The 17,322-nt window shown below is 38.8% G+C and overlaps 3 protein-coding genes and 1 long non-coding RNA gene across 4 annotated transcripts; all 4 read right to left on the reverse strand.

Annotated features, from left to right (window-relative positions):
- Positions 1–581: 581 nt before the first annotated feature.
- On the reverse strand, positions 582–2,580 carry LOC143412419 (uncharacterized). Its single transcript, XR_013098484.1, has 5 exons — positions 2,324–2,580; positions 1,705–1,782; positions 992–1,054; positions 709–842; positions 582–626 (listed from the first exon to the last, which is right to left on the reverse strand). It is a non-coding gene; the product is annotated as an uncharacterized LOC143412419 (long non-coding RNA).
- A 758-nt stretch (positions 2,581–3,338) lies between these two features.
- Positions 3,339–7,992, reverse strand: LOC143412416 (GTPase IMAP family member 7-like). Its single transcript, XM_076883011.1, has 2 exons — positions 7,615–7,992; positions 3,339–5,996 (listed from the first exon to the last, which is right to left on the reverse strand). The coding sequence occupies exons 1-2, from the start codon at positions 7,670–7,672 to the stop codon at positions 5,128–5,130; spliced, it is 927 nt and encodes a 308-aa protein (XP_076739126.1). The 5' UTR covers positions 7,673–7,992; the 3' UTR covers positions 3,339–5,127.
- Positions 7,993–9,180: 1,188 nt separating this feature from the next.
- On the reverse strand, positions 9,181–10,650 carry LOC143418451 (uncharacterized). Its single transcript, XM_076883563.1, has 3 exons — positions 10,123–10,650; positions 9,836–9,968; positions 9,181–9,783 (listed from the first exon to the last, which is right to left on the reverse strand). Exons 1-3 carry the CDS (start codon positions 10,401–10,403, stop codon positions 9,424–9,426), a joined length of 774 nt encoding a protein of 257 aa, XP_076739678.1. The 5' UTR covers positions 10,404–10,650; the 3' UTR covers positions 9,181–9,423.
- Positions 10,651–10,761: 111 nt separating this feature from the next.
- LOC101480026 (GTPase IMAP family member 7) lies at positions 10,762–17,150 on the reverse strand. The gene is made up of 2 exons (XM_004560772.4): positions 16,998–17,150; positions 10,762–14,841 (listed from the first exon to the last, which is right to left on the reverse strand). The coding sequence occupies exons 1-2, from the start codon at positions 17,053–17,055 to the stop codon at positions 13,886–13,888; spliced, it is 1,014 nt and encodes a 337-aa protein (XP_004560829.2). The 5' UTR covers positions 17,056–17,150; the 3' UTR covers positions 10,762–13,885.
- Positions 17,151–17,322: the final 172 nt, after the last annotated feature.

Below are 17,322 nucleotides of genomic sequence, written 5' to 3' on the forward strand. Positions count from 1 at the left end.
CTTGAAATATTGAATGAATTCCGATGGACGGACATCAATCGCCAGAATATTCCAAAGTTTAGGTGGAGCAATAGCAAAAGCACAATGCTCCCTAGTCTTCCATCTGGACATTGGTTGCACTAAGAGCCATTGATTAGAGGATCTAAGTGCTCTCTTGGGGGTATATAGGTCAAGGAGGTCGATTAAGTAGCTGGGCGCCAAGTTATTTAAAATTTAAAAGTGTACAAAAGGATTTCAAAAACAATACGGTATTTGCCAGTGAAGGTTGGCTTAGACAGGTGTAATATGATCAGGTTTTCTGGTGCCGCTTAAAAAACGTGCTGCAGCATTTTGGACAAGTTGCAGGCGTTGGATGAGGGAAAGTTGGAGGCCGAGATAAAGAGAATTGCAACTCTTTTTTTCTCAACTTCTGTAGGGTATTTGTCAAAATTACTGAAGTTTTGAAAGAGCTTATTAAAAATATTACAATAATGTTTGCATGCTTTTGGTTCATATTCTCAAACATTCTCTGGTTTTGAGGCACAGATAGAAGAAAGAGCAGACAAACCTGTTAAGAGGTCCTGGGACTCAAGGTCTGATGATTGTCGTTTTTTTTGTCTATATCCTGTAGTGGTTAGGTAACCTCTCTGTGATAAGTTAATTCAACAGTTTATTTAGTGAAATCAGATTTTTGTAGATTCACAGAAATGCAAAAAAAAAAAAAAGTACCTTGAACCAATAGTGCAGAGGAGCTTTCTTGTGGTAAATAGATGACTTCCATTTTCTACATGAATCTTTTCCTGCAAGCTTCTCAAACTCAGGTGGACTGTAAAAGGAGCCTTCAAACTCAATACAATCCTTACCTATAGTTATAAAGAAAAACGTAATCGTTTTAATGAAAAATTATTTATTTATTTATTTATTTATTTATTTATTTATTTATTTATATATTTCACTGTATGTACAAAAATAGAAAAGGAAAGACTGGTAAGAAAGGTAAGACTGTACTTACCTTTTCTCAACTTCTCTACATCCATCCAACCCTTTTTGTCTCCACATTTTACACGCCAGAGGTCTGTTTTTTGCAACACCAAAAAAAAAAGGAAGAAGTAATTTCTCCATTAAAAAAATAATGTAAATGTATTTTCATGGTCAATTTACAATGTACTAATAATTTGCAATTGTAGAGGTTGTATAAAGAGAGATGCCAGTTGTGGGAGTATTTCCTACTTTCATTGTAATAGTTGTGATAATGCAAATATTTATAATTCAATTCAGTTTTATTTATATAGCACCAAATCACAACAACAGGTACAGACCCTGCAATAATACAGAGAAAACCCCAAAAATCAGATAACCCCTTATGAGCAAGCACTTTGGTGACAGTGGCAAAGAAAAACAAGAAGACCCGGGCAGAACCAGGCACAGAGAGGGTCAGCCATTCTGCCATATCTGCCAAAATCATGCAATCACATAAGATAATTTTAATGTAATTATGCATGTCTTTATCTGAAGGAACAAAAGAAAGGCAGTTTCATTTAGGCATATATATCATATATATGCATTTAACAACTAGGAGGACAATAGAGAATAGGAAGTACCCTCAAAACTGCCATGTCTCATTATAGCCTGCAACATCAACAGCTTCAGAAAAATTCTACTGCGTACACAGAAATATATTTTAAATAAATAGATCTTCAGGGTAAAATGACCCGAAGGACTTACTCTTGTCATCTTTCTCATCCGTGACTCTCTTTCTTTTCTTCAGGCTAGTTCTTCCTTCTTCCATTTTGTAATTTTAATCTATCAACACAGATAAATAAAAAAGTTTTTTTTTTTTCAAATATATGCACCACACTATATGTGGCACTTTTTATATGAGATAAATCTTGCATTTTCTATTAGCTTTTAACATTTTAATCTAATTGTAAGTAATTCTGTTGTTCCTCTGTGGGTGACAGGAAGGAAGGAAAAGCAATGAGACTGAAAACATCTGAATACAAAGATGAAGACTCTTACCACGTACTTTTACCCATATTATCCATATAGCTTAGCCGTTTAGACTTAACTGCTATCACTATCCAAATCAACAAATCTACTGTATACACAAATGCCCCTTATATAGATATGTGTGTGTGCATGTATATGTATAAACAAAGTTACATTCTGTAATTACAGTAACACTAAGGTCTATAACATCAGAAACCACAGGAGAGCAAATAGACAGCACATCTTTGCACAAGTTCTAGCAATCATACATCCGTTATCCATGTATAAAAACACTATATATTACTTAAAAAAAAAAAAAAGAACAGAGAGGCGAAACACCAGAATAGGGACTTACCTGTGTCGCCGACTAGATAGCAGATGATGTTCCAGAACAGGAAAATGAAACTTAACTTTTCAGTTACACTGGAAAAAATAAACACGCCCAGTCGTTAAGGTGTGTACATTGACTTCCGGTAAAGACGGCAAGTTTTACAGGTAAGACGATTTAAACTGACATTTACAGTCGCTATTTATATATGGAGAGAAACCTAAAAAAGGGCAAGTGCACGTACGGTATGATTTACAAATGTGTATAATATGTATAATTTTGGGACAAACTTCACACTGCCAGCTTCGCCGAGATCCGCAAACTTGAGCTGTGTTCATGTCCTAGTGTAAAACTGGGACATTTGAGGTTCCTCCGTATACCTGCATTTTGTTTATTTATTTATTCAAATAAAGTGGTCGTCCCTTTTTCTAAATACAGCAGAAAATATAATTTACCAATTACAGACAGTACACAGTTGCCTATATAATAATCTGCTGCTGCATGCTGGACGATCTTCCGCTGGGAAAAGTCAGTCAATGCGCGGTTGCAGAACACAATGGATGCACATCACTGTGGATCATCCTCTGGAGCAAACATATGCTAACTAATCTCTTTATATTTCTGAATATAAATATAATCCAGGTAACGTGGAATAACACTGATGTTAATTGACCTTTCTCTACTTAAAGCAGGCTAACATTAATGTTAGCATAATAAATAACTAAGGACATTTGAGTGTGTAACAGGTGAGTGTCTGTAATTGGTAAATCTATGTTTTCTAGTAAAGTGGCCAAGAGCTATTCTGTTTATTTAGAAAAGAAACGTCTGGAAGTGATAGCAGTTATGTAAAATGAACTGTTGTGACCGGTCGGAATTAGCTCATGATAACTTCATAAATCTTGCCTTTTAGTTATTTAGGAGTTAATTTATTTAATAGTAATAGTAAAGGAGGGGCAAGATGTCTAGGCAGGATGGCACACCTCTTCAGTGAAGTAGGTGAAATTCTCCTATATGTAAATGGAATTAACAAAATATCCACAAAAACACTTAAAAACTATTTATATGCATCATTGCCTCTTCTAAGAAAACAAACAGAAGCTGAGTTTTACAAGTTTTATAGTAGAAAAACTATTAAAAAACTGTGGCAGTACAGTGTGCTGATTAGAAATGATTGTGTGGTTCTTTCACCTATGCTGAGCCGCTACACAGACTCACCTACTGAGTTTCACTTTAAACCTTGACTGTACTCATTTTACTTTCACCCACAATCAGAACAGAAAATAGTTATTTTTTAAAATTCTTTTTCACTGCATTTAAAGCACATCCATTAGAATTAAATCCGAAAATGTTTTATTATCATGTACTAACCGTATTTTATTCTTAGATTAATATAATATACCATGGTTCAGTTACCCTTGTACAAATGTGATTAGTTGAATTGTGCTTTAAGGAGATTATTTTTACTTTCATACTTTGAGTACATTTCAGAGCCTGTACGTTTTCACTTTTACATTATGGAACGCTATCACGTTAACACTAGAGGATGCTCGGTACTAGAGTTGGATGTCTCGAGACCGGTCTTGGTCTCTAGACCACGTGGTCTTGTTCTTGTCTTGTCTCGACGGACTTTGGTCTTGGTCTTGTCTTGGGCTAGGATCCCTCGGTCTTGTCTTGGTCTCGCTGTCTCGGTCTTGCTGTCTCAGCTCGACAAAGTGGTTGGGAGAATTGGAGTCAACAGTATCCATGACACACAACATAACGTTCGATAATGTGTCATGCACAAAAGCATCACCTCTAAGAGCCGTGCTTACAGAGTGCTTTGTAGTGAATCAGAAGAGTCGACTCCTATTGAGCGAGAGCCGGCTCCTCACTTAATTTCCTTTCGCTGCTCAGCTCTCACACAGTGGCTCAGCTATGCTACAAGCAATATATATATATATATATATATATATTTTCAGCTCCAAGCTGGACACACGACCTGAGAGATCTACTGTTCACTGAAACCACATCAGGAATGGTCTCGGTAGAAAAGATGGCTGTCAAGATGTCATTTTTAAAGAAGGAAAAAAATCTAAAAAAGACTGAGGTATGCCAAATTACACAAGAACTGGACAAATGGAAAATCAGTGGCAACTGGTCATATGAATGAATCCAAAAGTGAAACTCCTGAGTTAAATCATTTGAAATTTGAACACAGAAAAGTACCATCAGATTTGATCCATCATGTGTCAATGTGTCAATCAGTGCTTCATTTTATGACATGACAATGATCCCAAACACACTGTTATTCAGTCATGGACCGAGCTCCCCAGAGTCTGGACCTCAACTTCATTGAAGCAGTGTGAGATCATCTTCACAAAGAGCAGAACAAAAAGCGGTCAGCATCCAAAGACAGCTTTAAACATTCTTCAAGAAGCCTGCAGAACTATTCCTGAAGACTACTTAAAGAAATGAGAACAAAGCTGCATAAGAGAGTTCAGACTGTGTCGAAGAAAAAAGGTGGTCGTACCAAATATTGATTTTAAAACTCTGTATTGTATTTCCATGTATATGTCCGCATATCCTTGCATTTACTTTTTTTCCTAGTAAAATATAAAGAAAAAGTGGTCGGCCGAGACTTTTGTGTAGTACTTTAAATATTGTTTTCATTAGCATTTTTACAGTTCTGTTATCTGATTAAATATGAGATCAATGAGATGATATCAGATGACTATATTTTCTAACTATGGACAGAAAAATTTGTATGAAAATTATTTTTGTTAATTAAATCACTTCGATATATCATCTGTCACACATTTGAATGATAAATCACTAACACAGTAAAAGCTCATCTATTTCTTTTTCTTCAAAGACACCCCAAGATTGCAACATAACAGTAGACACAATACAGCCAGTAACAGGATGATCTTCATGAGGTAGGACATGCTGTACAACTCCCTCTCTGCATCTTTTCTTGCCCTTTCCTCCTCTTTTCTCCACAGCTTTGTCTTCATCTTCTTTAGCTCTTCATCCTTGTAATGCTCCCTCAGATTTCCCTCCTTTTTGCTGATTTCTTCATCTCTCTCTGCAAGGATGCTTTCCTGTCTTTTTCTGATTTTCCTCTCCTTCTCAGGATACAGCTCTGTCTTGTAGTAACTACCTCCATTCAGGGCCACCAGGGTCTCGATCTTCTCCATAAAAGTTGTGACCTGCTTCTGGTCCTCCGGGGTTTTGTTGTTGAAGACGTGGAAGCCACCGCTACACTTGCGTATGAAGTTGCGGAGGTTCTCGTCACTCTCAGTAATGATGCTGTTTATTGTTTTGTCTTCCAGGCGATCCCCGTGGGTGAACAGCACGATGGTGTAGTCCCACACTCTTGGGCCAAACTTTGCTTCAATCAGCGTGTGGGTGTCTTGGTCTTCCTGAGTCAGCCTTCCTAAAGGAATAACATATGCAAAGACGTGGGGTCCTGGTTCCTGGAGTTTCAGGCGTTGAAGAATCTCTCGGATGATGTCCTCCTTGTTGCTTCCCTTCTCGAAAAGCCCAGGTGTGTCAATCACATCAACAGGTACATCTCCAACCACCGCGGACTCTTTTTCACAGTGAACAGTGATGCTGGCCAGCTTCATCTCTGAACAGAACACCATTTTATTGAGGATGGTGTTCCCACTCGAGCTCTTGCCTACACCACATTTTCCAAGAAGCATGATCCTCAACGGCTCTGTCAACCCAACAAAAAGCATTTTTAAACACTATTCAGAGTTCATGAAAGTCGTTGTGCCCTTCATTCTGACTTCTGATATTATTATTGTTTATTTGTAGAAATTCGTGGCTTTCACATATTAGCCCAGACTGTTGCATCCCAGGGCACAAACAGTATGAACTTTTTTATTATGTTTTTACATTGTGGCAAATGCAAAGCATTTTGGCATTTGTTGATGAATAAAATAAAAAGTAAAGTAATACACTGTATGTTGTCTCATGTTAGCATTTGTGGCTTGTTTTGTTTTTATATGCCTTTTGAAATATTTTTTTCTTATCTTACTTTTTCAGAAAATAGATGCCTACTAATCTTTTGTTAACAAGTTGCACCTCAACCAGAAACTTCTGGTAGTCATCAACAAGTGTGTGGCATAATGTTTAACCGTTCTTCTTTGCAGAACTGGTACAGTTTATCAAAATTATTTGCTTTGTTGGCAAAGAACCGGGTTTTAAGCTTAGTCCTGTTGTTGGAGACTGAAAGTCTATGATTGAGATGCAACTTGCTCAAAAACGCCCATCCCACCTTCTTCAAATGCCACAAGAATGGTGTCAAACGTTTGCGCTGCAAAAATTTTCTTTTGTGCCACTATCATTTTAAATATATTAATAAAGGCTTCTAGAGGTCATCAGAGGTCAACCATTCATGTGATGAAAATTTCCAAAACATTGGAAATGTTTCTATGCAGGCCCTTAATGAAGGTCTTAAGGTCTGTTGCATCATCTTGTGTGGGTTAAAGGTATTCTGTTTATAAATAGCCTATAATTAAATGAAGTGTTTTTAGCTCAAATGAAAAGGCTGCGGATCACTAACTATCAATGTTTCATAACATTATATTACTCCAGCAAATAATTTTTTTCTCTGACAGAATGCATACTTTATTTTAACTAATATGTGTTAACCTAGTTTTTTACTTTTAAGAGTGTGATAATGATAAACAATATCCAATAGTGATATTATGTTTCACAACCTTTTCACAGGTTAGACCACCAGTAAAGAAAGGGGCTGAATGACCTTAGGTGACCTCTACAAAAGTGGGAATAAGGAGCACGAGAGTGAGATGGAGACATTAAATGAACATTAGAGGCTAACAGTACTGTAGCTTAATTACACATCTCAAAATCACTGTTGGCTAACTTGGTGTAGGTGTGTTAATTAAACACACACACACTTACAGGAAGAAAGCAGATAAAAAGAGTCACTGCCATTTTGGAATTTTATTTTTATTAAAGTACTGTAAAAAAAATTAACATATCATATTAATTATATTATCTGGTTTTGTTTTCTCCCCATTGTAATGTCATATTGTATATATTGGCTTCCATCTTCAAACATCTGAAACAAGCCCTATAAACTGCAGTAGCCAACAGCTCAGCTAAAGCACCAGTATGACTCACACTGCTCTCTTTTTCTTTCTACATGTGTCAGCTGAACAAGGGTAGACACGTGCTTAAGAACATGCTGTAACTACACCAACTACACCCACAGGGGAAAAATACATACAGACATACAAAAAATAGAATAAAAACATTAAACTAAAAACTTTTAACTCAGCAGCATTTCCATATTTCATACTGACCCCGCTCCTGCTCACTTTCTGCTGGACAGGGTATGCTGTCAGCGGCCTGAGTGCTCATGGTGGACGAAGACAGAAGTATCACCAAAACTGTAGACGTCGGTTAACTTGTCCTCGCTGGCCTGACAGTCCTGATTGAATCTCAAAGCAAGTCTGTTCGGTGAAACTTTTTTTTTACACAGCTTCCTCGGTGCTTTCTGTTTTAAACTGAGGGTGGGGCTCTACAGTCACGTGACCTGCTGGGTGCCCCGCATCCACCAAGTTAAAGTCCAGTCCACATACGCTGAATAATTAGGTCAGCAGCGACAATCGGCCGCAGTCCTATGTTCATAGATGTTATTTTTCTACCTGTTTCGAGCCAAGAGTATTTCCACCCAGCCTGTTTTAAATAAACCTCTGAACTTGGCACTCTACCCGCGTCTTATCACTGGATGGGACACACTTTTATTGTGCAAGGGATCAAAGATCTGATGACTTCTTGCATAACAGCTTAATGTGGAATAAAGTTATGATTTCAAATAGAATATCATTACTTTCATTTTGACTGAGAAGTAGACTTTGATTCGTTGGTATTTTATGGTGAGGCTGAGAAGCAATGCAACGAGGAAGCAATTAAACTATTACATTTAAGGATACTGCGATTTTTATATCACTAAAACACACGTGTGTTAACACACGAACCGCCTAAAGTGTGTTAAGACAATTGCGCTTTAAAAGTTTGAGAAGCAATACAATGAACGGTCTCAGCGCGCCATCTAGTGGTCAGTATACTTTAATGCTTCATAAAACGTCCTGATCAGGGATAAAGCTTCGATAAATTCACCCCTTTAACAAAATGTAAAATGAAAGTATTTTAAAATGTGCGTATTTACTTTCAGCAATGAAAAGTAATCAACTACACTTACACCGGACCTATGTAGTATTTTGAGAGAACATCAAGTTAATGGTTAATTTTTCAGCTACATTTCAATGAGATATTGTATTTTTAACTGCAACATTTGTCTGAAAGGTATAATCATTATCCAAAGATCAAATGATGCCTTGGTGGCAGTCATTTTTTCATTCATTAATGAATAAATAAAGCACCTTGAGGCGACTGTTGTTGTGATTTGGCATTATATAAATAAAATAAAATTGAATTGGATAAATGAATTTTGTCTCCAAATCCTCAACAAACATTAACAGGATGCAACTAATCTTATTGGCTTGTACTTTATTTTAGGGTTGACTCTGTGATCATAACATTTGCTTTTAAGACACATACAGTTAATATCCTACAAGCCTACATGGAACCTGAGATTATCTGTTAGGTCACTCATGAGGATTTCCTGTTAAAACCTAAAAATGAAAAGTAACAGGGATGATTCAGAGCCCTGCTTATGAAGATAAAACCTTGTTGTCATTTAAGATTCTTTATTAAATAAATTTTGGGGGATTTTCTTAGCCTTGATAATATTTTAATGGTTGAAAGTTTATTGCAACTTTTTAGTAGTTAATCAGTGTTTTATTCTTGCAATCTGGGGACAAAGTGTTCAAATGACCACAGCTTTATGGTGCATATCCAAAGAATCTTTTTATTTGATGTTAGTGAAGCAAACTAACATATTTACAAAGTACAACAATTTAAAAGCACGGAACAATGACTCACCTTTGCGCTTGTCTGTTATTTAGTTAAGAGTTCGTCAAATTCACATTTATATTAAATTATGCTCATTAAAGTAGCGTTATAGTGCATGAGAGCTTCATAAGGAGGATCTCAGGTGGGAAAAAAACAAGGTCAGGAGATTCTACTTTCCAGGCTTTCACTGTAGATTATTTCCGATCAGCCAGCCTCTGTAGGAGGGCGATGACTGTGTCCTGTTTGGAGGAGAGCAGCTCCAGGGCCGTGGCTATCCTTCCTAGGGACTCGGACATTCGCACCTCCCTCCTCTCGCGTCTCTTCTCTCTGGCTTCAACCCTGCGGCGAGCCACTCGATCGAGGTAGGCCTGCTCCTCCTGTCGCTTCAGAATCTCCTGGAACAGAGTGGAGCCGCCTTGCTCCGCTTTCGCCTTCTGGTTCTGTCCTTCAGTTCCAGACACAGTTGATGTAGACAAAGAGGTGGCAGCAGAGGAAGTGAGGCAGGAGGACGTGAGGTGGAATGAGGTCTGGGGCATTAGCTGAGCTAATGGTCGCTGCAGTCACCGACGTACTGGCAGCGGTGCCAGCACTGGAGCCCAGACCTACTGAGTCCACACCACCAGCACCAGCACCAGCAGCAAAGTCACTGCTAGGACGGATGATGGTGGACGTCAGCTGTGGAAGCTGCAGGGGCTTTGCAGCGATCTTAGCCAAAGGAGCAGGCAGTGTAGAAACCGTGCTGCCGCCTTTGTTTCGTTTGTTGTTGACGATCTGAGTGCCAATGGTGTCGCAGAGGGTGGCGTCCATCAACTAGAGTGGAACAAGACACACACAAAGATATGGAGAAAGTACACCAATGAATACATCAAACAGCATTGTAATCCATGTCTTACAAATACTCCCAAGACGTCTTAGCATGTCCCGTCTCCCAGCTGCGGTCTTTAACCCTCTTGTATGTCACAATGAGGTTGTTCCACTTGCGACGGATTTTCTCAACAGGCAGTATGTGCCCCTTGGAGGCCATCTCCTCTTGGACACTCTGGAAGAGCTGCGAGCGTTCCCGAGTCTCATAGAGACCCCAGCGACGCCCGACGGCCTCAATCAGACACAGAACGGCTTTGGAAGAGAAATCCGAGCCAGAGCAAAGCGTCTTCTCGGAAGGAGCAGGGGGCATTACTGAAGCTGGGGGAGAAAGAAAGCCACTTGTGGTGTCACTTCATATGTAAGATAAATGGGTTAAACTGGGGAAAATCTTATATGCATACAGTTGTTATCAAATGTTTAGATCCACTCATCATGGGCGGGAATATCCTGGTAATTCTGGAATTTTAATGATTTCTTTGAACTGCTTTTCCAGGGTAGACTTACTGCACAAGTTTGAATTTATTTTGGATTTTATCTAAAACATCTAAAACACACAGTCAGTAGTAAACATACAGGTGCAAATATATAAATATACTCAATTAATTCTTTTAATAAGTGAAAATTCTATAAAGCTTGAGAAAGCTATTAGTGACTGACTATAACTGGTAGTTTCCCTTTGCCATCATGAAAAGGATTTGTTTGATAGCACTCACAGGTTTGAACAATACAAGACACTTATGTACAGATACCAAATACTGTGCATAAGTGTGAGTTATTTGGATGTGTCAGCACTTTGCTAAGGTCTGGAAAAAGACCCAAACTGTCAACCTCAAATGAGAGAAAAGTGGTCAGGATGTTTAGGAACAATCCAGGAACAACCAGTGCTCACACACCAGCATCACTGTCCACAGTGAAACGAGTTTCACATTGCCATGGACTGAGAGGGTGCCGACCAAGATAAAAGCATCTGGTCAAAAATCCGCACCTTCAAGCTTATCTGAAATTTGCAGCTGCCCACATGGACAATCCAAATGTCTTCTGGAGAAAAGCTTCGTTGCCAGACGAGACAAAGATTGAGCCACAATCAGGTATGTTTGGAGGAGTAAAGGTGAGGCTTTGAAATCTAAGAGCCCTGTGCTAGCTGTCAAGCATAGTGCTGGTAGATTCTGACTCTGGGGCTGTTTTGCTACCAGGGGTAAATCAGGATTTGAGGTAAAACCTGAAAATAGAATCTCCAGTTCTGTCCAAGTTTGAACATACAGTTGAAACTTGGACCCAGTTGAATGTTCCAACTGGACAATGATCCCAGGCACACAGATAAACTGGTTTTGGAATAGATACAGTAGACAAACATTAAGCTTCTGGGATGACCTTCCCAAAGCCCCGACCTCAACCCTGCTGAACTTCTGTGGACAACACTTAGAAGCTGAGTCTGTGCCACGAAACCAACAGATTTAAATGAATTCTACCAATTCTGCAAAGAAGACTGGTCAAATATCCAGCCAGGATTATGTCAGAAGCTTGTTGATGGCTGGTCGAGGTGCAAGTTGCAAAGAGACATTAGTGGGGGTGTGTGTAAATATTTGAGCCCATATGTAATGTTTGATCCTGTGTAGGTTGATGAGTGGATGTAAACCTATGACCACAACTGTATTTGCAGATACAGAAAAACTGCATTTTCTGCATCTGTAATTCCTAGTGAGAGATTTTCAACATTTCTGTTTTCCCTCTTGTCGTTGGTTTGACGTGTGCGGGGGTTAGTTTCAACAGCCAGAGTCAGAATTTAGCAACATTTGATGAGCTATCAAACACCCCAACAGATGCCCATCAAATCTGATCAAAACACACACAATCCCAGTGATGCAGAAACTTTATTAATTGTGAAGGATAAGAACTGAATGGCTAAGACTTGAACCCTAGTTTTTGTGGACTTTTTCAGGTGCATGAAATAGGCACAAAATACATGGTGTATCAAAAAGAATCATCTGATTTCAGAAGGCTATATGTTTTTTTAACTATTAGACATAGAAGCTAACTATTCATGCATTTATTACTTCCAGGCTGAACTACTGTAATTCATTATTATCAGGATGTCCAAAAAACTCACTGAAAAGCCTTCAGTTAATCCAAAATGCTGCAGCAAGAGTCCTGACAGGGACTAGAAAGAGAGAGATCATATTTCTCCTGTTTTGGCTTCCCTTCATTGGCTTCCTGTTAAATCCAGAATTGAATTCAAAATCCTGCTCCTCACATACAAGGTCTTAAATAATCAGGCCCCATCTGATCTTAATGACCTTGTAGTACCATATCACCCTATTAGAGCACTTCGCTCTCGCTCTGCAGGCCTACTTGTTGTTCCTAGAGTATTTAAAAGTAGAATGGGAGGCAGAGCCTTCAGTTTTCAGGCCCCTCTTCTGTGGAACCAGCTTCCAGTTTGGATTCGGGAGACAGACACTATCTCTACTTTCAAGATTAGGCTTAAAACTTTCCTTTTTGCTAAAGCATATAGTTAGGGCTGGACCAGGTGACCCTGAATCCTCCCTTAGTTATGCAGCAAAACACATAGGCTGCCGGGGGATTCCCATGATGCATTGAGTTTTTCCTTTCCAGTCACCTTTCTGGCTCACTATGTATTAACAGACCTCTCTGCATTGAATCATATCTGTTATTAACCTCTGTCTCTCTTCCACAGCATGTCTTTATCCTGTCTTCCTTCTCTCACCCCAACCGGTCGCAGCAGATGGCCACCCCTCCCTGAGCCTGGTTCTGCCGGAGGTTTCTTCCTGTTAAAAGGGAGTTTTTCCTTCCCACTGTCGCCAAAGTGCTTGCTCATAGGGGGTCATATGATTGTTGGGTTTTTCTCTGTATCTATGAAGCGCCTTATGTTGTGATTTGGCGCTATATAAATAAAATTGAATTGAATTGAATAGAAGCTTCCAGTAAATTTTAAAATGCAAATGTAAAGTTATATACACAAAATTTACAATGTTGACAAGTGCTTAATATGCCCACCTCCAGACCAGCATCCAATTTCAAAATGCTTTAATTCCACAATCATTCACCTAAAGAAACACGTAGTGGCTGCAGTGACTCCAGACATGCTCATGGGATGAGTTTGGCATATGCTGTGTATCCACGGGGGGACTTATTGAGCACTTGTGCACACTGTAAGTTTATATTCAGCCATTACTTGAATAAAAGTATAGCCAGAAAAAGCATACCCGGATAGAAAAGCCCAATAAAACACTATCAGTCATGGACTCACCTCCCTAGAGTCTGGACCTCAACATTGTTGAAGCAGTGTGAGATCATCTTCACAAAGAGCAGAACAAAAAGCGGTCAACGTCCAAAGACAGCTTTAAACATTCTTCAAGAAGCCTGCAGAACTATTCCTGAAGACTACTTAAAGAAATGAGAACAAAGCTGCATAAGAGAGTTCAGACTGTGTCAAAGAAAAAAGGTGGTCGTACCAAATATTGATTTTAAAACTCTGTATTGTATTTCCATGTATATGTCCGCATATCCTTGCATTTACTTTTTTTCCTAGTAAAATATAAAGAAAAAGTGGTCGGCCGAGACTTTTGTGTAGTACTTTAAATATTGTTTTCATTAGCATTTTTACAGTTCTGTTATCTGATTAAATATGAGATCAATGAGATGATATCAGATGACTATATTTTCTAACTATGGACAGACAAATATGTATGAAAATTATTTTTGTTAATTAAATCACTTCGATATATCATCTGTCACACATTTGAATGATAAATCACTAACACAGTAAAAGCTCATCTATTTCTTTTTCTTAGAAAGACCTGGTATTTTTCCTGGAATAATTGGAAAAATCTTAAAAGACACCACAATCAAAATGATTCCTATAACACAAAGCCATTTAGCTGCTACCCCAAGATTGCAACATAACAGTAGACACAATACAGCCAGTAACAGGATGCTCTTCATGAGGTAGGACTTGCTGTACAACTCCCTCTCTGCATCTTTTCTTGCCCTTTCCTCCTCTTTTCTCCACAGCTTTGTCTTCATCTTCTTTAGCTCTTCATCCTTGTAATGCTCCCTCAGATTTCCCTCCTTTTTGCTGATTTCTTCATCTCTCTCTGCAAGGATGCTTTCCTGTCTTTTTCTGATTTTCCTCTCCTTCTCAGGATACAGCTCTGTCTTGTAGTAACTACCTCCATTCAGGGCCACCAGGGTCTCGATCTTCTCCATAAAAGTTGTGACCTGCTTCTGGTCCTCCGGGGTTTTGTTGTTGAAGACGTGGAAGCCACCGCTACACTTGCGTATGAAGTTGCGGAGGTTCTCGTCACTCTCAGTAATGATGTTGTTTATTGTTTTGTCTTCCAGGCGATCCCCGTGGGTGAACAGCACGATGGTGTAGTCCCACACTCTTGGGCCAAACTTTGCTTCAATCAGCGTGTGGGTGTCTTGGTCTTCCTGAGTCAGCCTTCCTAAAGGAATAACATATGCAAAGACGTGGGGTCCTGGTTCCTGGAGTTTCAGGCGTTGAAGAATCTCTCGGATGATGTCCTCCTTGTTGCTTCCCTTCTCGAAAAGCCCAGGTGTGTCAATCACATCAACAGGTACATCTCCAACCACCGCGGACTCTTTTTCACAGTGAACAGTGATGCTGACCAGCTTCATCTCTGAACAGAACACCATTTTATTGAGGATGGTGTTCCCACTCGAGCTCTTGCCTACACCACATTTTCCAAGAAGCATGATCCTCAACGGCTCTGTCAACCCAACAAAAAGCATTTTTAAACACTATTCAGAGTTCATGAAAGTCGTTGTGCCCTTCATTCTGACTTCTGATATTATTATTGTTTATTTGTAGAAATTCGTAGCTTTCACATATTAGCCCAGACTGTTGCATCCCAGGGCACAAACAGTATGAACTTTTTTATTATGTTCTTACATTGTGGCAAATGCAAAGCATTTTGGCATTTGTTGATGAATAAAATAAAAAGTAAAGATTAATACACTGTATGTTGTCTCATGTTACCATTTGTGGTTTGTTGTGTTTTTATATGCCTGTTGAAATAGTTTTCAAAAAATAGAATTTTGTATGATTAACCAAAATGATCCAGGCATTAATGATTCTTTTACTGCAGAAATTGCTATTACGAAATTTAACTACTAATTTCAGTCATGTTATACTGATATTTTTCTGGTTATTTTCCATAACTTGGTAGCTTTTTGGCAACAGATTCGCTACTGAGCAGAGATCCAAGAGACAACAGGCTCCAGGTGGCCAAGCCGAGACGTGTACGGCGAAAGTCAAAGTTCATTTAGAGAATAGAAAAGAGACTCAAAAAGTGACCTAAAACTATCAAGGTAAATATGTTACAAAATGTGAGAGCTTGAAAATTTTTAGTTATATATAACAACCAGCTGTACGTTCGTGCCCTATCCTCTCATATAAAAGGCATAAAGAGAACTCTTATTTACAGCTGTGATTAGAAGTTTATATTCACTCATCGTGGGCATGAATATCATGGTAATTTGGGGGCATTTAACTGTTTTTTTAATTGTTCTTTCTCCAAGCTGAAATGATTGTACAGCATACATATTTAAAGTTGAATTTCGTTTGGATTTTCTTGAATCTGCACAGGGTCAAAAGTTTACATACAGGGTCAAATATAAAGGTACATGCCTGCTAATCTTTTCTTAACAAGTTGCACCTCAACCAGAAACTTTTGGTAGTCATCAACAAGTATCAATAAGTATTCCGGCTGAATGTTTGACCGCTCTTCTTTTCAGAGCTGGTTATTAAATTTATTTGGTTTGTTGGCAAAGAACCGGGTTTTAAGCACAGTCTTGTTGTTGGCGACTGAAAGTCTCTGATTGAAGTGCAACTTGCTCAGAGTCATTTAACCAAATACCACTGAGTGTATGTATATATTTCAGTTTCTATGTATCCTTTTCACACAGGGTCAAATATTTAGGTATATAAGCAGGATGCAGATGCAGGCAAAGCAGACAAAAGTAAAAAGACGCCTTTGTTCCAAAGATATGTACACTTTTCACCCTGTGTGGATTGGAGAAAATCCCAAAGAAAATCAGACTTGTACACCTAACTCTTTGTTTGTTTTTAGGTCATTAAAGATGTACAATCATTCCACCCTTGGAAATGAAGAGTCTCTTGGTTTTGTGATGTACAGTTAGATTTGCAATCAGTGATTGGTTTAGCTGTGATGTAGAGTGAGATGAGAAGAGGTAAAAGCAGTAAAAGCAGAACACAGCGGCAGACAACACAGACAAAAGTAAAGAGAAGCCTTTATTATAAAGATACAAAGACTCTAACGAGCAGATAGGTGGGAATAAGGAGCACGAGAAACGAGATGCAGACATTAAATGAACATTGCATCAACATTAGAGGCTAAAAGTGCACTTCTCAAAATCACTGTTTGCTAACTCAGTGTTTGTGTGTTAGTTAAACACACACACACACACACACACACACACACACACACACACACACACTTACAGGAAGAAGGCAGATAAAAATAGTCACTGCAATCTTGTTTTTTTTTTTTTTTATGAAAGTACTGTAAAAAACATTATAAAAGTTCTGTGGTTTTGTTTCCCCACATTGGAAGCTTATATTTTAGAGAATGGCTTCAATCTTCAAACATCTGAAATAAGCCCGATAAACTGCAGTAGCCAACAGCTCAGCTAAGGCACCACTATGACGCACACTGCTCTCTTTTTCTTTCTACATGTGTCAGTTGAACAAAGGAAGACACGTGATTAAGAGCACGCTGTGACAGTAAGAAGGAAACGCCGTCCAACGACACCCACAGGGGCAAAAAAACATACAAAAAACTAAACAGAAAAACATTAAACTAAAAACTTTTAACTCAGCAGCATTTCCATATTTCATACTGACCCTGCTCCTGCTCACTTTCTGCTGGACCAGGTATGCTGTCAGCGGCCTGAGTGCTCATGGTGGACGAAGACAGAAGTATCACCAAAATTCAAAACTCAAAGTCTGTTAGGTGAAGCTTCTTTCATCACAACTTCCTCGGTGCTTTCTGTTTTAAACTGAGGGTGGGGCTCTACAGCCAAGTCACATACTGGCTGCACTACGAGAATACCGCATCCACCAAGTTACAGTCAAGTCCACATACGCTGAATAATTAGGTCAGCAGCGACAATCGGCCGCTCTGCAGGACATTATTATTTTTTCTACCTGTTTCGAGCCAAGACTATTT

This window comes from Maylandia zebra, linkage group LG4 (genome assembly GCF_041146795.1).
Source record: "Maylandia zebra isolate NMK-2024a linkage group LG4, Mzebra_GT3a, whole genome shotgun sequence".
Taxonomy (NCBI): domain Eukaryota; kingdom Metazoa; phylum Chordata; class Actinopteri; order Cichliformes; family Cichlidae; genus Maylandia; species Maylandia zebra.